This window comes from Diadema setosum, chromosome 4, assembly GCF_964275005.1.
Source record: "Diadema setosum chromosome 4, eeDiaSeto1, whole genome shotgun sequence".
Lineage (NCBI taxonomy): Eukaryota > Metazoa > Echinodermata > Echinoidea > Diadematoida > Diadematidae > Diadema > Diadema setosum.
The window spans coordinates 37238820-37252214 of record NC_092688.1 but is presented as its reverse complement, the minus strand read 5'-3'; the positions used below and the strand labels follow the sequence as shown (position 1 = coordinate 37252214).

Here is a 13395-nt window from a genome sequence, read left to right as displayed (position 1 = left end):
TTGAGTGGAAGCAAGTCAAATACAATAATTGTCTTCAGAGATGTCAATGTTCGCATAATTTGGGGGATAACACATGCCGTGGAGGTACGTGAGTGCAAGTCCTCGATTTCAATGTGCTATACAGTATGTCCCCCCCCCCCCCCAAAAAAAAAAAAAAAAAATACAATCAAAATTTTCGCATTGATAACACCCAATATGATAAAACTGTCTAAATGCTACTTCAGGGTCTTAAAATATAACATCTTAGCTCTATTTTGAAGAAAAAAAAAACTCATTCAATTAAGCGATCACAGAGAAATGTGAAAAGTTGTAAAGCATGTCATGAGTCTGATTCTTCCAAGTTTAGCACTTCGATGCTTTTGTGTGTGAATACAATAGACAGAACTTAGAGGGAAGACATTCTCGGCATCCTCTACAAAATTCCTCATAAGATGTGGACAATGAGTTACAGTTTCATACCCTGAATTTTTATTTGGATTGATTAACTATTTTTAAAGATGTCATTGCGGAGGGTCCCGTTGTATTTTTTTTTTTTTTTGGGGGGGGGGGGGACATACGGTATAAGTTCACAAAGTGTTTGTTTGTTTGTTTGTTTGTCAAATCACAGTGACATGGTATTATTATTGAATTGATTTGAATAATATTTTTCTGTTTTTGCAACCAAAAGCGATAACCTCAAAACATAACAGTCTTTGCTGAATATCCATGGCGAAACATACACGAAATTTAGAGCAGGATTTGATCTGTGTTAAGCATTAGCATAAACATGGCAGTCATCTCGCAAACTCTTGGAAGACCAGGTCATGTCAAAATGTGCTCATCGTATTCATATGTAAAAAAGGAGAATGCCTTTTTGCTACTTTCAATAACGTCGTTATGAGTGTCATCGCATCACATAAGTGTGCTGATTACGTGAAAAAGAATGATAATAAAGTGTTTGGAGGGTTACGTAAATTCTTCTTCGAAAATGAGAACAAACCGGGTATGTGTGATTTATAATTATGTCGGAATTTAATTCCTTTGCAAATAAATCTTATTCTTTTTTACATTGATTAAACAATGATTGTTACTCTTAAAGTCCTCCTTACCATTATGATATTCAATGTATGAACGAAAGCAAAGATATGGGCACTTTTCATGCAATGAAAAATATACTGAAATGTAAACATAATCAATTCCTAAATAAATAAACTTTGTCCGGATGGGCTGTACACAGTATTTACTTTTCTGATGATACACAGGTGTTTTTTTTTTCTCTGATAAGTTTGATTATTAATTTTCTGCCATGAAACAAACAGTGAGTGTAAAAGCATGGAGAGAGAAAGAGAGAGGGAGGGAGTGGGAGGGGAATGGAGGGAGAGATGGGGAGGAATTAGGGGAATCCCTAAATGCTGCGATTGAGATGGTGCAGCTGTAGTTTTAGTCCTAAAAAGAACAAAAAAAAAAAGAATATAGATATGTTTTTTGTTTGGTTTTTGTGTGTTGTTGTTGTTCTTCTTCTTCTTCTTTTTTTTTTTGCTTTTTTCGTTACATAGGAAAAGAAAGAGGACCACTAGGACAAAACAGACGAAAAGACACAAACGATGACTTTGACAAATTAATGAAAATAATGACTACTTCATGTTATAAATTTCGTCTATTGGTTTGAATAAAGAAATTTAAGGTGACTTCATTATGTTTCATTCAGATTAACAAAGAAGTTATTGCAATAAATGGAAATAAATTACATTATTTTTTTCAGTGGCTTTAACGATTTCAATAATCTATGATAACTGGTCGAAATCGAAGTGGGGTTGTACAAAGAAAAGTATAATGGGACTTACATGAAAGCAAGCTTGTTCGGCTGTAAGCCCCGGATAGTCAGTGTTAGCGAAAGAGAAACGGAGAACGGATAAAAGTTCAGACCAGGTAATTGAATGGAACCAAACAAGGGAAGAGAGGTGTGCCTATATGATTAAGAAATAAAAGAAACAGAAAACTATATAATGCAAATCATAATTGTGACCAAGCTATCATTTTGTTTCCAAAGTATATAGGACATGTTTGAGTGTATGGACGGAGACACTTACACCTTAGAGTAAAGGGTACTAGGACGTCGAGTCATACAGTCTCAATGATAATCGAGAAAGCAATGTGACGCCTTCCTTTTATCCAACGGTTTATTCTCTCCTGGATTTACTGTAATGTTTGATGCTCTAGTCATTGACCATTCACAGAGAATGACAGGTCACCTTCATCACAGCTATTATGTCTAATATCCAGGCTTCACTGAGTTACTCAATATTTATAAGGACGATATTATTGTATTAATATATCACTACGTCATTATGTAAGTTAACATTATTTGATGATTATGTAGCTATAGCTACATGTACAAATTAATTATCCATGCTAAGAACATTACGAAAACATCGAGAATCAGAAACAGAAAAAAGAAAATGAGTATTGAGGCCTGTGCTTAAAAGTTCGTAACTGATTATTTGTTCTCTCTTACTGTTGCAGATCAGCGAATTAAAAATATTTAGATTATCGACAGAAGAACGATTCGTCTCAGAGTCAGCAGCAGCAAATTTGGCTGAATTTCTTTGTCGTCTGCCCCATCTTACACGTGCCGATCTCCAATGGTTGAACCTTCCAAGGACATTCTTTAAGACAATTGCCTCACAGGCTTCACTCTGTAAAGTAAGAATTAGTCATTTTCATCAGTCCAGCACTGTCTTGTTCAAAACAGGGGGAGGGTTACATCAAGACTTTGATGTCGTGACTTTATCATTGCAACAGTTAAGTCTTCGTGGTGGCAACAATTTCGGAAGTCCATCAATCCAGATAGAAGTAATCTAGGGTTCTAGGAACACCACCCCCTGGAAAACCACCCTCCGGATAACTGCCACCCGGATAATTACCCCCCAGGACAATTCCCCCCTAGGGCAACTACCCCCCGGACAACTACCCTCCAATGGCAATTACCCTCCAGGGTAATTACCCCCTAGGACAACTACCCCCGGACAACTACCCTCCTAGGACAATCACCCCCTAAGGCAATTCCCCCTTAGGAAAACTACCCCCTGGATAACTACCCCTCGGATAACTACCCCTGGATAACTACCCCCTCGGATAACTACCCCCTGGATAACTACCCCCCGGAAAACTACCCCTGGGTAACTACCCCCCGGAGAACTACCCCCTGGATAACTACCCCCCGGAGAACTACCCCCTGGGTAACTACCCCCAGGATAACTACCCCCGGGATAATTACCCCTCGGATAATTACCCCCCGGATAATTACCCCCCGGATAATTACCCCCCCCCCCCCCGATAATTACCCCCGGATAATTACCCCCCGGATAATCACCCCCGGATAACTACCCCCCCCCCCCCAGATAATTACCACCAGGATAATTATCCCCAGGTTAATTACCCCCTCCTCCGAAAACTAGACCCTAGATTACTTCCACCCGATAACTACCCCCTCCGATAACTTCCCATGGATGATTAAGTAGGCCTACAACTCCCCCTCCCCTATAACTATCAAGAGGAAAATTACCCCCAGGACAGTGCACCACGCCAATTACCCCCTGGGTAACTACCTCCCGGGTCATTGCCCCCACCCCCCCCCCACCCCCAATCTTACTTTTGATAAAAAGAATATCATTACTACAGGAAACGAAGTTCGTTGTATTATTTGCCAGGAATCACGGAGATGCCATACTGATACATCATCTTATGAAAACAACATCTTAAGGATTTACGATTTGTATCGTTTGCATTTAGGACGATTTATGTACAAGCTTAATTTCTCCCTCTGTATTTTGACTCTATGTTCACAAAAAACGAAGCTGTCCCTTCATATCCTACCCGGTAATCCAGTAAATGTCAATGCCTTTAACCAAAACTATTTTCGCTAAATCTGTATTTTCTTTTACTGTTCCGAAATTTTGGATTTCTCTTGATAGTATAGTATAAAAAAAGTTTTAAGTTTGAATGCCTTTACCATTGAACTAAAGACATTTTGAAGAAATGTTTTCAATTCAATTCAATTCATTTATTTTCATTCTTCTTCTTTTTTTTTCTTTTTCAACAAAAACATAACACAAGATAGATCAGGTTTTACATCATAAACAAAGAACATTTGTCTTAATCAATAAATGGTATCAATAAACATAGGAGCGCATACTGGCAAAAAAAAAATGCAAAGTCATGCTTCAGTTGAAAAAAAAAAGGAAGAAATAATAGAGAGGTCCACTAAAAAGCAAAGCTTGTAGATTGTGAACCACTCATAACACAATGTTACACTTCAGAATGAGTTAAAATTTTTGCAATATTTTTTTTAACCACAATCGTCTATCGTTTACTACAACTCCATGTAACACTTCTTTATTTTGAGGCGCTTATATCTCATGCCTCACGTGCCCTGGTTTTGACCCATCATCTTCCTCTTCCCTCTCGCTTTTCTCTGTCCACCGTGAAAGTAGTCTATTCCTGTCATTCATAACTCACCTTTCCTCTTTCTCTCATTACAAGGGATTTATCTCGTCTACGTGTGTTCATTGCAGTGCACTCTCGTTAAAACGAAATGCTCAGGACCGGCAGTTTGTTTGTTTTTTTTTTTCGTTTTAACGAAATTTCGTTATAACCGAACAAATGTAATATGCAATGTATAACGAAAAGAAGGAAACCACGCATAAAAAATTCTGTTTGTTGAATCCTCATAATACGCTGGAAAGCTATGTGAAATGGGAGATTACCTTTTTAATTTCGTTTAAATATTACATTTTAAAAAGAGCATAAAGTTGTTTGTGTTGTCACACATGTGTAGAAATGACGGTGTACGATTTGGTTACAGTTCGCTATTCCAAAGGTTTTTTCTTACTAAAGTACGTTAGTACGGTAGTATGGTTTGTTTATGTGACGGTTCGCATTTCCGCAGAATCGTTATTCCGAGAGTTCATAATTTATAGATCAAAATAATATATTGTTCATTTTCCGAAGGTTCGTTGATCTGAAAATGAAATGAGGTTCGTCATTCTGAAGGTTTATGAATCAAAAAAGAGAAAGGTTCACTATTCAGAAAGTCCGTTGTTCCGAAGGCTTTTTCATCCGAAAGTTAAATAAGGTTCGTTATTCCGAAGAAATTTTGTTAATGAAAAAAAATGAGAAAGGTTTGTTATTTCGAAGATTTATTTATCTTAAGACGATTACAAGAATTGCAATTCTTAAGCTTTGTTAGTGTACTCTCCTTTTTCCACCATGGATTAACGATACTTTTTGTAATGTTCCGATTAACAAACGTTTTGAATTCCTGTCATTTTCGGACTAACGAACCGTATAAGAATAAAAGTAAGGACCATATTTTATTATCGGATTAACGAACCTTTGGAATAACGCCAAAATGTGCTTAATAACAAACCCTCTTTCATTTCCGAACTAACGGACATTTAGTTGTATCAGAATCTGTGTGTTTTGTATTAAAGGACTTCGGAACAATGAAACAAACCTTATCTGACTTCAGATTATTGTATTACAATAACGCAAGTTCCCCTCGGAAACTGTGCGTGATACACGGGAGTGAACATTCAATGATGCGTTCACTCATGCAGAGACGCTTTAAAAATGCTTGTTCCGCTATGCATTTTCGAGTGCGATCCGCATTTCGTTGTAACGGAGCACATTTCTTTTGTGTTTCTTTGTCAGTGGCGCTCAGAAAAGACTTCGTGATAACGAAAATTTTGTTATAACCGTCTTCGGCGGTTATAAGCGAATTTTGTACATAGACTTTAATGGCGATATTTTTGGGACCAGAAGTTTTGCTTCGTTATAACGAAATTTCGTTATAACCGTGTTCGTTGTAACAGGAGTGCACTGTATCATTATTTGTGTACTTCGTCTCTGTCTTAATGTGCTTTCTTTGTATTGTTTCATCAATTGTGTAACTATTTTAGTGTTATACCGTTAACGCTCATTTCAGAATTGCCCTACTGCATTATTGGGCATTAACAACTAGTATATCAAGGATGTGGGAAGAGATTGTCACCTCCTGGGTATGATCACCGCAGAGCATTACCTCCCTTGACAAGTTTAGTACTCCTTATTAAAATTAGGCTCCAAACAATCACCCCTATTACAATAACTCTCCCCCAGAAAAGTACGTCTCTCATTGTTATTTTCGAACAACGTTTGCTATTTGAATTGAAAAAAAAAAAATGTCATATCATCTGGTTTTGGTCGAGACCTAACTTTAGGTTTTAAACATCTTTTGGGTGAGATGATTAGAAACCCCTTACGAAATATTAAAGAGCATGTTATTTTGTGAAGTTTTTGTGAAAAAAAAAAAATACTTTACAAATACTATTTACGTCGATGTGGGGCAATTTGTCAATCAGTCGCAATGAAAACATCTCGACGGAAGAATTTCATGAATTTGAATAACAAAGCAGTACCCGCTGCATGCTATAAGGATTAGAACCAACACTTGCTGTCGGGCGAAAGCTCGGTGGTCTAGTGGAGATGACGCCTGTCCGGTGATCAGGAGGTCGTAGGTTCGAATCCTGCTCGAGTATGTACGCCCATGATTTTTTATCATGGCTATTACTAAAACACTGATCAATTCAGTGCTTATTTACGTCGATGTGGGGCAATTTGTCAATCAGTTGCAATGAAAACATCTCGACGGAAGAATTTCATGAATTTGAAGAAAAAAAAAACTCTTTAAATGGCCGGGATAAAACAGAGCAGCCCTATAATGTAAAAAGGATTCTGTCAACTACAACTCTCTATAGATCTATTCAAAAAGAGGGTGCAGGACAAAAGACTTCGTTAAAGAGATAGTACAGTATTGGTGGAGATGAGAATTGGGCTTTAAACTTTGTGCGAGATACCAAGAAAACACTGATGTTATAGTACAGAGCATACCATTTTAAGAGGAATTCAAAGTTTATTTGATGAAAATTGGGTTTGGAATGACTGAAACATCCAAAAAACAAAGTAAAACAAAGCGATCATTAAAAAAAAGTGTGGGTCCCACACTTATTAGAATCGCTCTGTTTTGGATATCTCAGTCATTTCAAAACCAATTTTCATCAAATAAACGTTAAATTCTTCATGGAATTACAAGTTCTTTCATATTTCATAAGAGGTTTCTCATTATCTCACCAAAAACTGTTAGAAACCTGAAATTAGGTCTCAACCAAAACTATACGATCCCTTTAGCAACTAGGGGTGTTTTGTAAAAAAAAAAAAAAAAAAAAAAAATACCGTTAAACTCGTAATATTTTACTCTTTCTAATGAGACTAACTTATATTTGAACTGGATTTCCTCTTAAAGTGTCGAGAACATTTAATTTTAAAACTAGCACAATTCTACTTGTATGTAAAACAAGCTGTAGTTTTACTCTTATGACAGATTAGGGCACCGTTTGATAAAAGTTGCCAGTTATGACATCTTGTTAGTCTCTAATAATTTCAGTAAAACCATGGGTTCTGCTTGATTGATAATCTCGAGTCACCGACTTGTTACCATGGACCTGCTTTGATCGACCTACAACGATTGGTAATTGTGTGGATCTGACAGCTTGTCAGGACTGATAACTTTCATAAAACCGTGCCCGGATCCTATCAGAAATTATGGCTTTATATCGAAGGGTCCCTCGCTAATGTTAACGGAATATTAATTGCAGTGAAATCAACTCTCCTTTTCTTATATTTATCGTCTAATGTGTTATAACGGTAGAAAATGACAAGCCAAAAGAGTAAATGTGACCGTGCACCTCAAAACGAACATAAAGTCGCACCTACTGATTTTGCGTGAGGACTGAAAATAAGTGAAATGGGTCAACCTAGCCGAACTTGACTTTTTCATATTTTCTGAAAGAGCGGTCTTCTTTTATGCTAAAATTTGGTATCATAAAACGGGCAGGAAAGTGTGTTTTCTTTGCAGTTTATCTCGAACATTTTTGGTAGAATAGTGTGATTATGCGTGTCTTTAGAATCCCTTTTTCATTTCTGAAAAAACCTTGTCCACACTCTTCACTTTCAACTCTAATAACTTTTGAAAGGATAGTGCTATACTGCTTTGAAAATTGGTATTAATTATGGACAGAATGTGTTAATTAGGCATGCTGAATTTCAGTTTAATCTGATAATCCCTTCATTGTTGTAAATCTGGTGGTTTACTTCCTGTTCTTTGTCCCATTCATCGCACAGCCAGCACGGTTTGGTAAAGATTAAGCGCTTGAATAGACACTGTACTTCAGAGCCTCTTTTCTCAGTTCCCACTTTTCCTGAGTTTGTGCTTTCTTTCCAGTATTTAGATGGGTTAGGAGAGTCCATTTGATTTGAGTTATACATCATTTTAAAGCTTAAAGTCTGCTCTTTCAGAATATGGTCTTAATTATAAAAAATCATATCTGGCGACTTTTTGTTTGTTTTGAGGTGCAGGGTCACAAATGATGACAGTGTAAGAGAAAGGTGCATCTTCTGATATGGTGTTATGAACTTATGGAAAAATTACAACGGGTGGTAACTTTCGGGGGGCGGGGAGGGAGGGTTGTCCAGTAGGTAAGTATCAGGAGGGGGCGGTGGGGGGGGGGGGGGGTGGTTCGGAGTATGGTTATGGGGGGGGGGGGGTAGTAATCCGGGTGGTAGTTATCCTGGGGGTAGTTATCCGGGGAGTAATCATCCGGGTGGTAGTTATCCTGGGGGTAGTTATCCGGGGGGTAGTTATCCGGGTGGTAGTTATCCTGGGGGTAGTTATCCGGGGGGTAGTTATCCAGGTGGTAGTTATCCGGGGGGTAGTTATCCAGGGGGTAGTTATCCGGGTGGTAGTTATCTGGGGGGTAGTTATCCGGGGGGTAGTCATCCAGGGGGTAGTTACCCAGGGGGTAGATATCCACGGGGTAAATGTCCTTATAGGGGTAATTGCCCTTGGGGGTAGTTGCCCTAGGAGGGTAGATGACGCGACCGGGTGGTAGTTGTCCTAGGGGGTTATGGCCCTGGAGGGTGATTACCCTAGGAGGGTAATTGTCCGGGGGGTAGTTGCCCTAAGGGGGAATAAACCTGGGGGGGGGGGGAGGGGGGTAATTATCCGGGTGGTAGTTATCCGAAGGGTAGTTGCCCATGGGGTAAGTGCCCGGATATCAGAGGTAATCTATCCCGACACCCTACGATAAATAATGTTGAAGTTTTTGTTAAAGAAAATGAAAATGAAAACTTTGTGCATCGAAGGTGGATGCGTCATTCCGTAATTAGTAACAACGCGTGATTAAATTCATTTCCGGCATGAAACAATTTTGTTTAGATGAAATCAAAATTGATTTTATTGATATAGAATATGTGCCTCTTCCATATCATTGTCTATCATGCTCTAGATGGAGTGCATCATCATAAATGACAAGCCGTTCAGCGAGTTGCTGGGTGACTACAGGAGGCAAAGAGGTATACACAATAATTGTGATTTTCGTATCAATTATAACGCATCCAATAGTAATAAAGCATTGCAGCTTATTAAGGATAAGCTGACATAACCTAAATCAGTGGGAAAGCCGGTGGAAACAATAAAAATGAAGTTGAAATCAAATGCCCCAAAATTGCACAAAGTGGAAACATTATATTCCATCATTAGCAGCACCCTTTACGTATTACAAATGATAAATTTTCCCTATTTTTAAAGCCATATTTTCCGCAGCAAGGAGTTTGCATTATATCATCTTGTGATTGCACCATATATTTTTTTTTGTTTCTTACACCAGTACGTCTTGAAGACCTCGCCACTTCAGTTTCACTTGATGTATATACTTTACATTACTGTCACAATAAGAGCCTGCCCTCTTTCGTTCACAACTTTATATTCTGTCTGCCATTACATAGGGCACGACAGGCAGTGACTAGACTTGGCCGGTGGCTATTTATGCACCTGTGAGATTTTCATGTCAGGGCACTCCTTGCTTATACTCTCCAGGCCACTTTAAAAAAAAGGTTTCAAAGACAAGTCACAATGCGCACGACCATGACGTTCGGAAGAAGTGATATGAGGAACCCCAAGGTTCCTCAATTATGTTTTCTCAATTTACTCTGTTTTGATTATATGAAACCTTATTCTCTGTTACCAAAGAAAGTGAAATTTTTATGTTTTTTCGAAAAATGAAGTAAAGTTTGAACTGAATTGAAAAAAATTATTCCACATCGCTACCAAACACATCCTCAAGCTTTAGACAGCATTGGAGAATAGTCTGATAATTAATCTTCTACGAATAGCACGTTCTCCAATTAATTATGACAGTATAATAAGTCGTATTCCTTCCATTTGTTGGGGGCAATTTAGGAAATTCAAATAAGAATTACAGTCATTTTCATGAATACTATAATGGTCATCGGTGAAGAGAAAGAAGAAGGGTAATAAATATGGTGAGAAGAATAAAAAAGAAGTGAAGGTACATAGTTGATCTGCTTTCAACTTTATTTTGAGATATTAATAAAATTAAAATTTAAAAAAAAAATCAGATGTCTTCATGTTTTTACTTAGATAACTTAGTAACTTTTGAGATGAAAAAAAAAAAGATTGGTATATTCATATTTCAGGCAGAAAAATGAGTTGAATTTCAACATTAGCTAGTATTTTGTTACTATGAATTGGAGTAGATTTTATGCTAGAGTCACACAAGGCCGGGTCACAAAACGGATTTGATCCTGGTGAAAATGACCCTGATTAGTCCCGGAAGGGAGGGTAATCTGTATATGCTACAGTCACACACGGCCAGTTTTCGAACCGGGTTCATAAGGAATCATAACCATATCGACCCGATTCGAGCCGCACCGACCCGTATCGAATCGTATAAACAACCGCTTTCAAAATCCTTAACTGAATCATTTCAACCCCTATCAACCCGTGCCAACCCACTTCGGCCAGTACCAACCCGGATGACCCGTTGCATTGAAGGCAATGCGGTTGTGCGATACACAGCAAGGGTTTACCAGTATACGGTTTTACACTGCGGGTTGCAACGGGTCGATGCGAGTCAATGCGGTTCGAACCGGGTCAATTCAGATATCAATACAGAATTGGAATCCGTGAGAAAATATTTTGAACATGACCAAAAATTTTCACCACCGTATCGTATCCCCCGGAATCCATCAGGAATTGACACGGGTTACGATGTGGGTCAATTCGAGTTTCTACGGCTCGAACCTGGTCGACACGGTTTTAATTCCTTATGGACCCGGTACGAAATCCCGCCGAGGGTGACTCTGGCATTAGACATTATAACTTGACATAGAGGGGAGCAAAGCACCCACTGATGCATAACGATGGTTTGACGTAGGCTATTGGGAAGCGTTGATACCGACGCGACGTCCACGGACTAGCATGTCGTCGCTCCAAAAAAAAAAATAAATAAATAAATAAACACTTGTCGCAACGCACGCTGCTGCTAGCACAATATGTAAAGTTAGCCTTCTTCTTTTGATGCTCTCAGATTTGGGCAAAATTAGGCTGCTTACTTCTATTCTTTTTTCAGTTCAACTCACTACTCTTTTTCATTTTTCATTCAGCAAGAAGTGAAAAAAGCAGGCGAAGAACAACCACATAGCTTGATAAATTCCATTCCAGGAAAAAAAAAAGTGCGAAATGAAATGTGAGTCGCATAGTATATGATAAGATATGATATAAATACTATAACCCAGAACAGCTCAAGTACAGTGTATGCTTTTAAAGATAACAATGAAGTTGGTATGGAAAAAGAGTGGTCCACTTAAAAAAAACAAACTAAAACGTGTAATACGTGAATCACCAAAAATATGATAAATAAGTATAAATCGTCGTTATTCAAACCGTCGAATGAAAATGTATTTCAAAGTACAGAAAATACAATTTCAGGCAAAAGTCTTCCAGTGTATAAATGTGTAGATCGAAGGTTCCGAGGAGAAAGACTGGCCAAACTAAAATATTGTCCCATAAGCTGCGAGTGAAAACTAGCAATGCTGACAATAAGGGTTGGCGTAACCACGGTAACTTATTTGCATCCGACAAGAATTCACATGGCATCTCTATAACTATCTGACAAAACATTATTATTTTGCTGATCTCCCCTCACTCTCCAATAGACACCCAGTGATGACAGCGGTTCAGAAGGCGAGAGCAGTTCAACAGGCGAGAGCAGCCACGAAACAGGATAAGGTTGTGCTCAAGGACACTTATAAGCTCCTGATGACGAATCCAAAACCCCTTTCAGTTTGGGCTGAAAACAGGGGATGACGTCCGGACGTCGTGCCGTGTCTACCGTCGTCCACTGTTGATCTGAAAGATACCGAGATCATTGTCCTCCGGGTGAACACGGCACGAACACGGCGCGAACACGAGGTGACACTCACGCTAGACCGTCTAGCACGACTCTGGGGTGACCTCCGGAGGACATCCCGTGTTCACCCTTGTTCGCCGGCAATGTGAAATGTCTCGGCACGACACGGGGTGACAAACCGAACCGGAAATCCCAGTCGCCGCATGCAAGCGCGCGCTTTGTTTTGAGCCTTGTACGGAACTACAGTTGTGTGCGGGACATGGTACGGGATAACTACACATGGGGTCAATTTGCAAGATTGACGAAATAAAAGCATTGATACAACCACCTTTTGAAATATTTATATCTAAATATTTAATTTTAGAAAAGTTATTTTTATTTTTCAAACTTAATAAATATACAATTTAGTGTTTACTTAAGTAAAAAAGTTTACAGTACATAACAATAATCTTGTACAGTTTTCGCTGCTCGGTACACGTACATGTACGTACCAGTACCGTACCCATAACAAAATCATCAGCGTGTCGCAAAATCTCTCTCCGTCGTTTTGTAATCCGTCGTCCGTGTACCGATTCCATTTCATGATGTATAATTAGCAACATTGCTCGACTCCTCAGCTGTATAGACTGAAGTAACAGCATAACAAGTACGTAACGAGGATCCATCCTGACATCCACGTATGAAAACTGTAGTTTTAAAACGCGATCGACGTTGGCTACCGAGTCTAAAGAAAAACTCTTCGAACAAACCCGCGCTCTAAACCCCCGCCAAATTTAACGTTGCAGGCAGGTCGTGGAGCGCGCGCTCTGGGAGTGGTTGCCAAGGGAACGTACGTGCCGAGATCATCCCGGACGAGTTGCCGCGGAAACGCATGTCGAGATCATCCCAGACGGGAAGCTATATGTGAAAGGGTAGCGTGACCTTACCCCGTGTTTGCATAAACTGTTAGGGAGGAATGTCACTCCGTGTTCACCCCAGACTGCAGTCTGGGATGACGTCCGGAGGTTGGCAATCTGAAAGCGGCTCTAGACAAATGGTTATGGAAGTCTGTTACTATTCGAGGAGTGGGTTTCTTGAGAGGACCAGGAAAAGAAAGGACTCGTGAAAG

The 13395-nt window shown here is 39.1% G+C and overlaps 1 protein-coding gene across 1 annotated transcript in view; it reads left to right on the top strand.

Annotated features, from left to right (window-relative positions):
• Nucleotides 1–12165, top strand: part of LOC140227837 (uncharacterized) — a gene marked incomplete at its 5' end in the record, with an annotated part of 102673 nt that extends 90508 nt beyond the window's left edge. Inside the window, 1 exon segment of the mRNA XM_072308230.1 lies at nucleotides 12094–12165. Coding sequence (XP_072164331.1) covers nucleotides 12094–12165 — 72 coding nt within the window.
• Between the last annotated feature and the right edge of the window lie 1230 nt (nucleotides 12166–13395).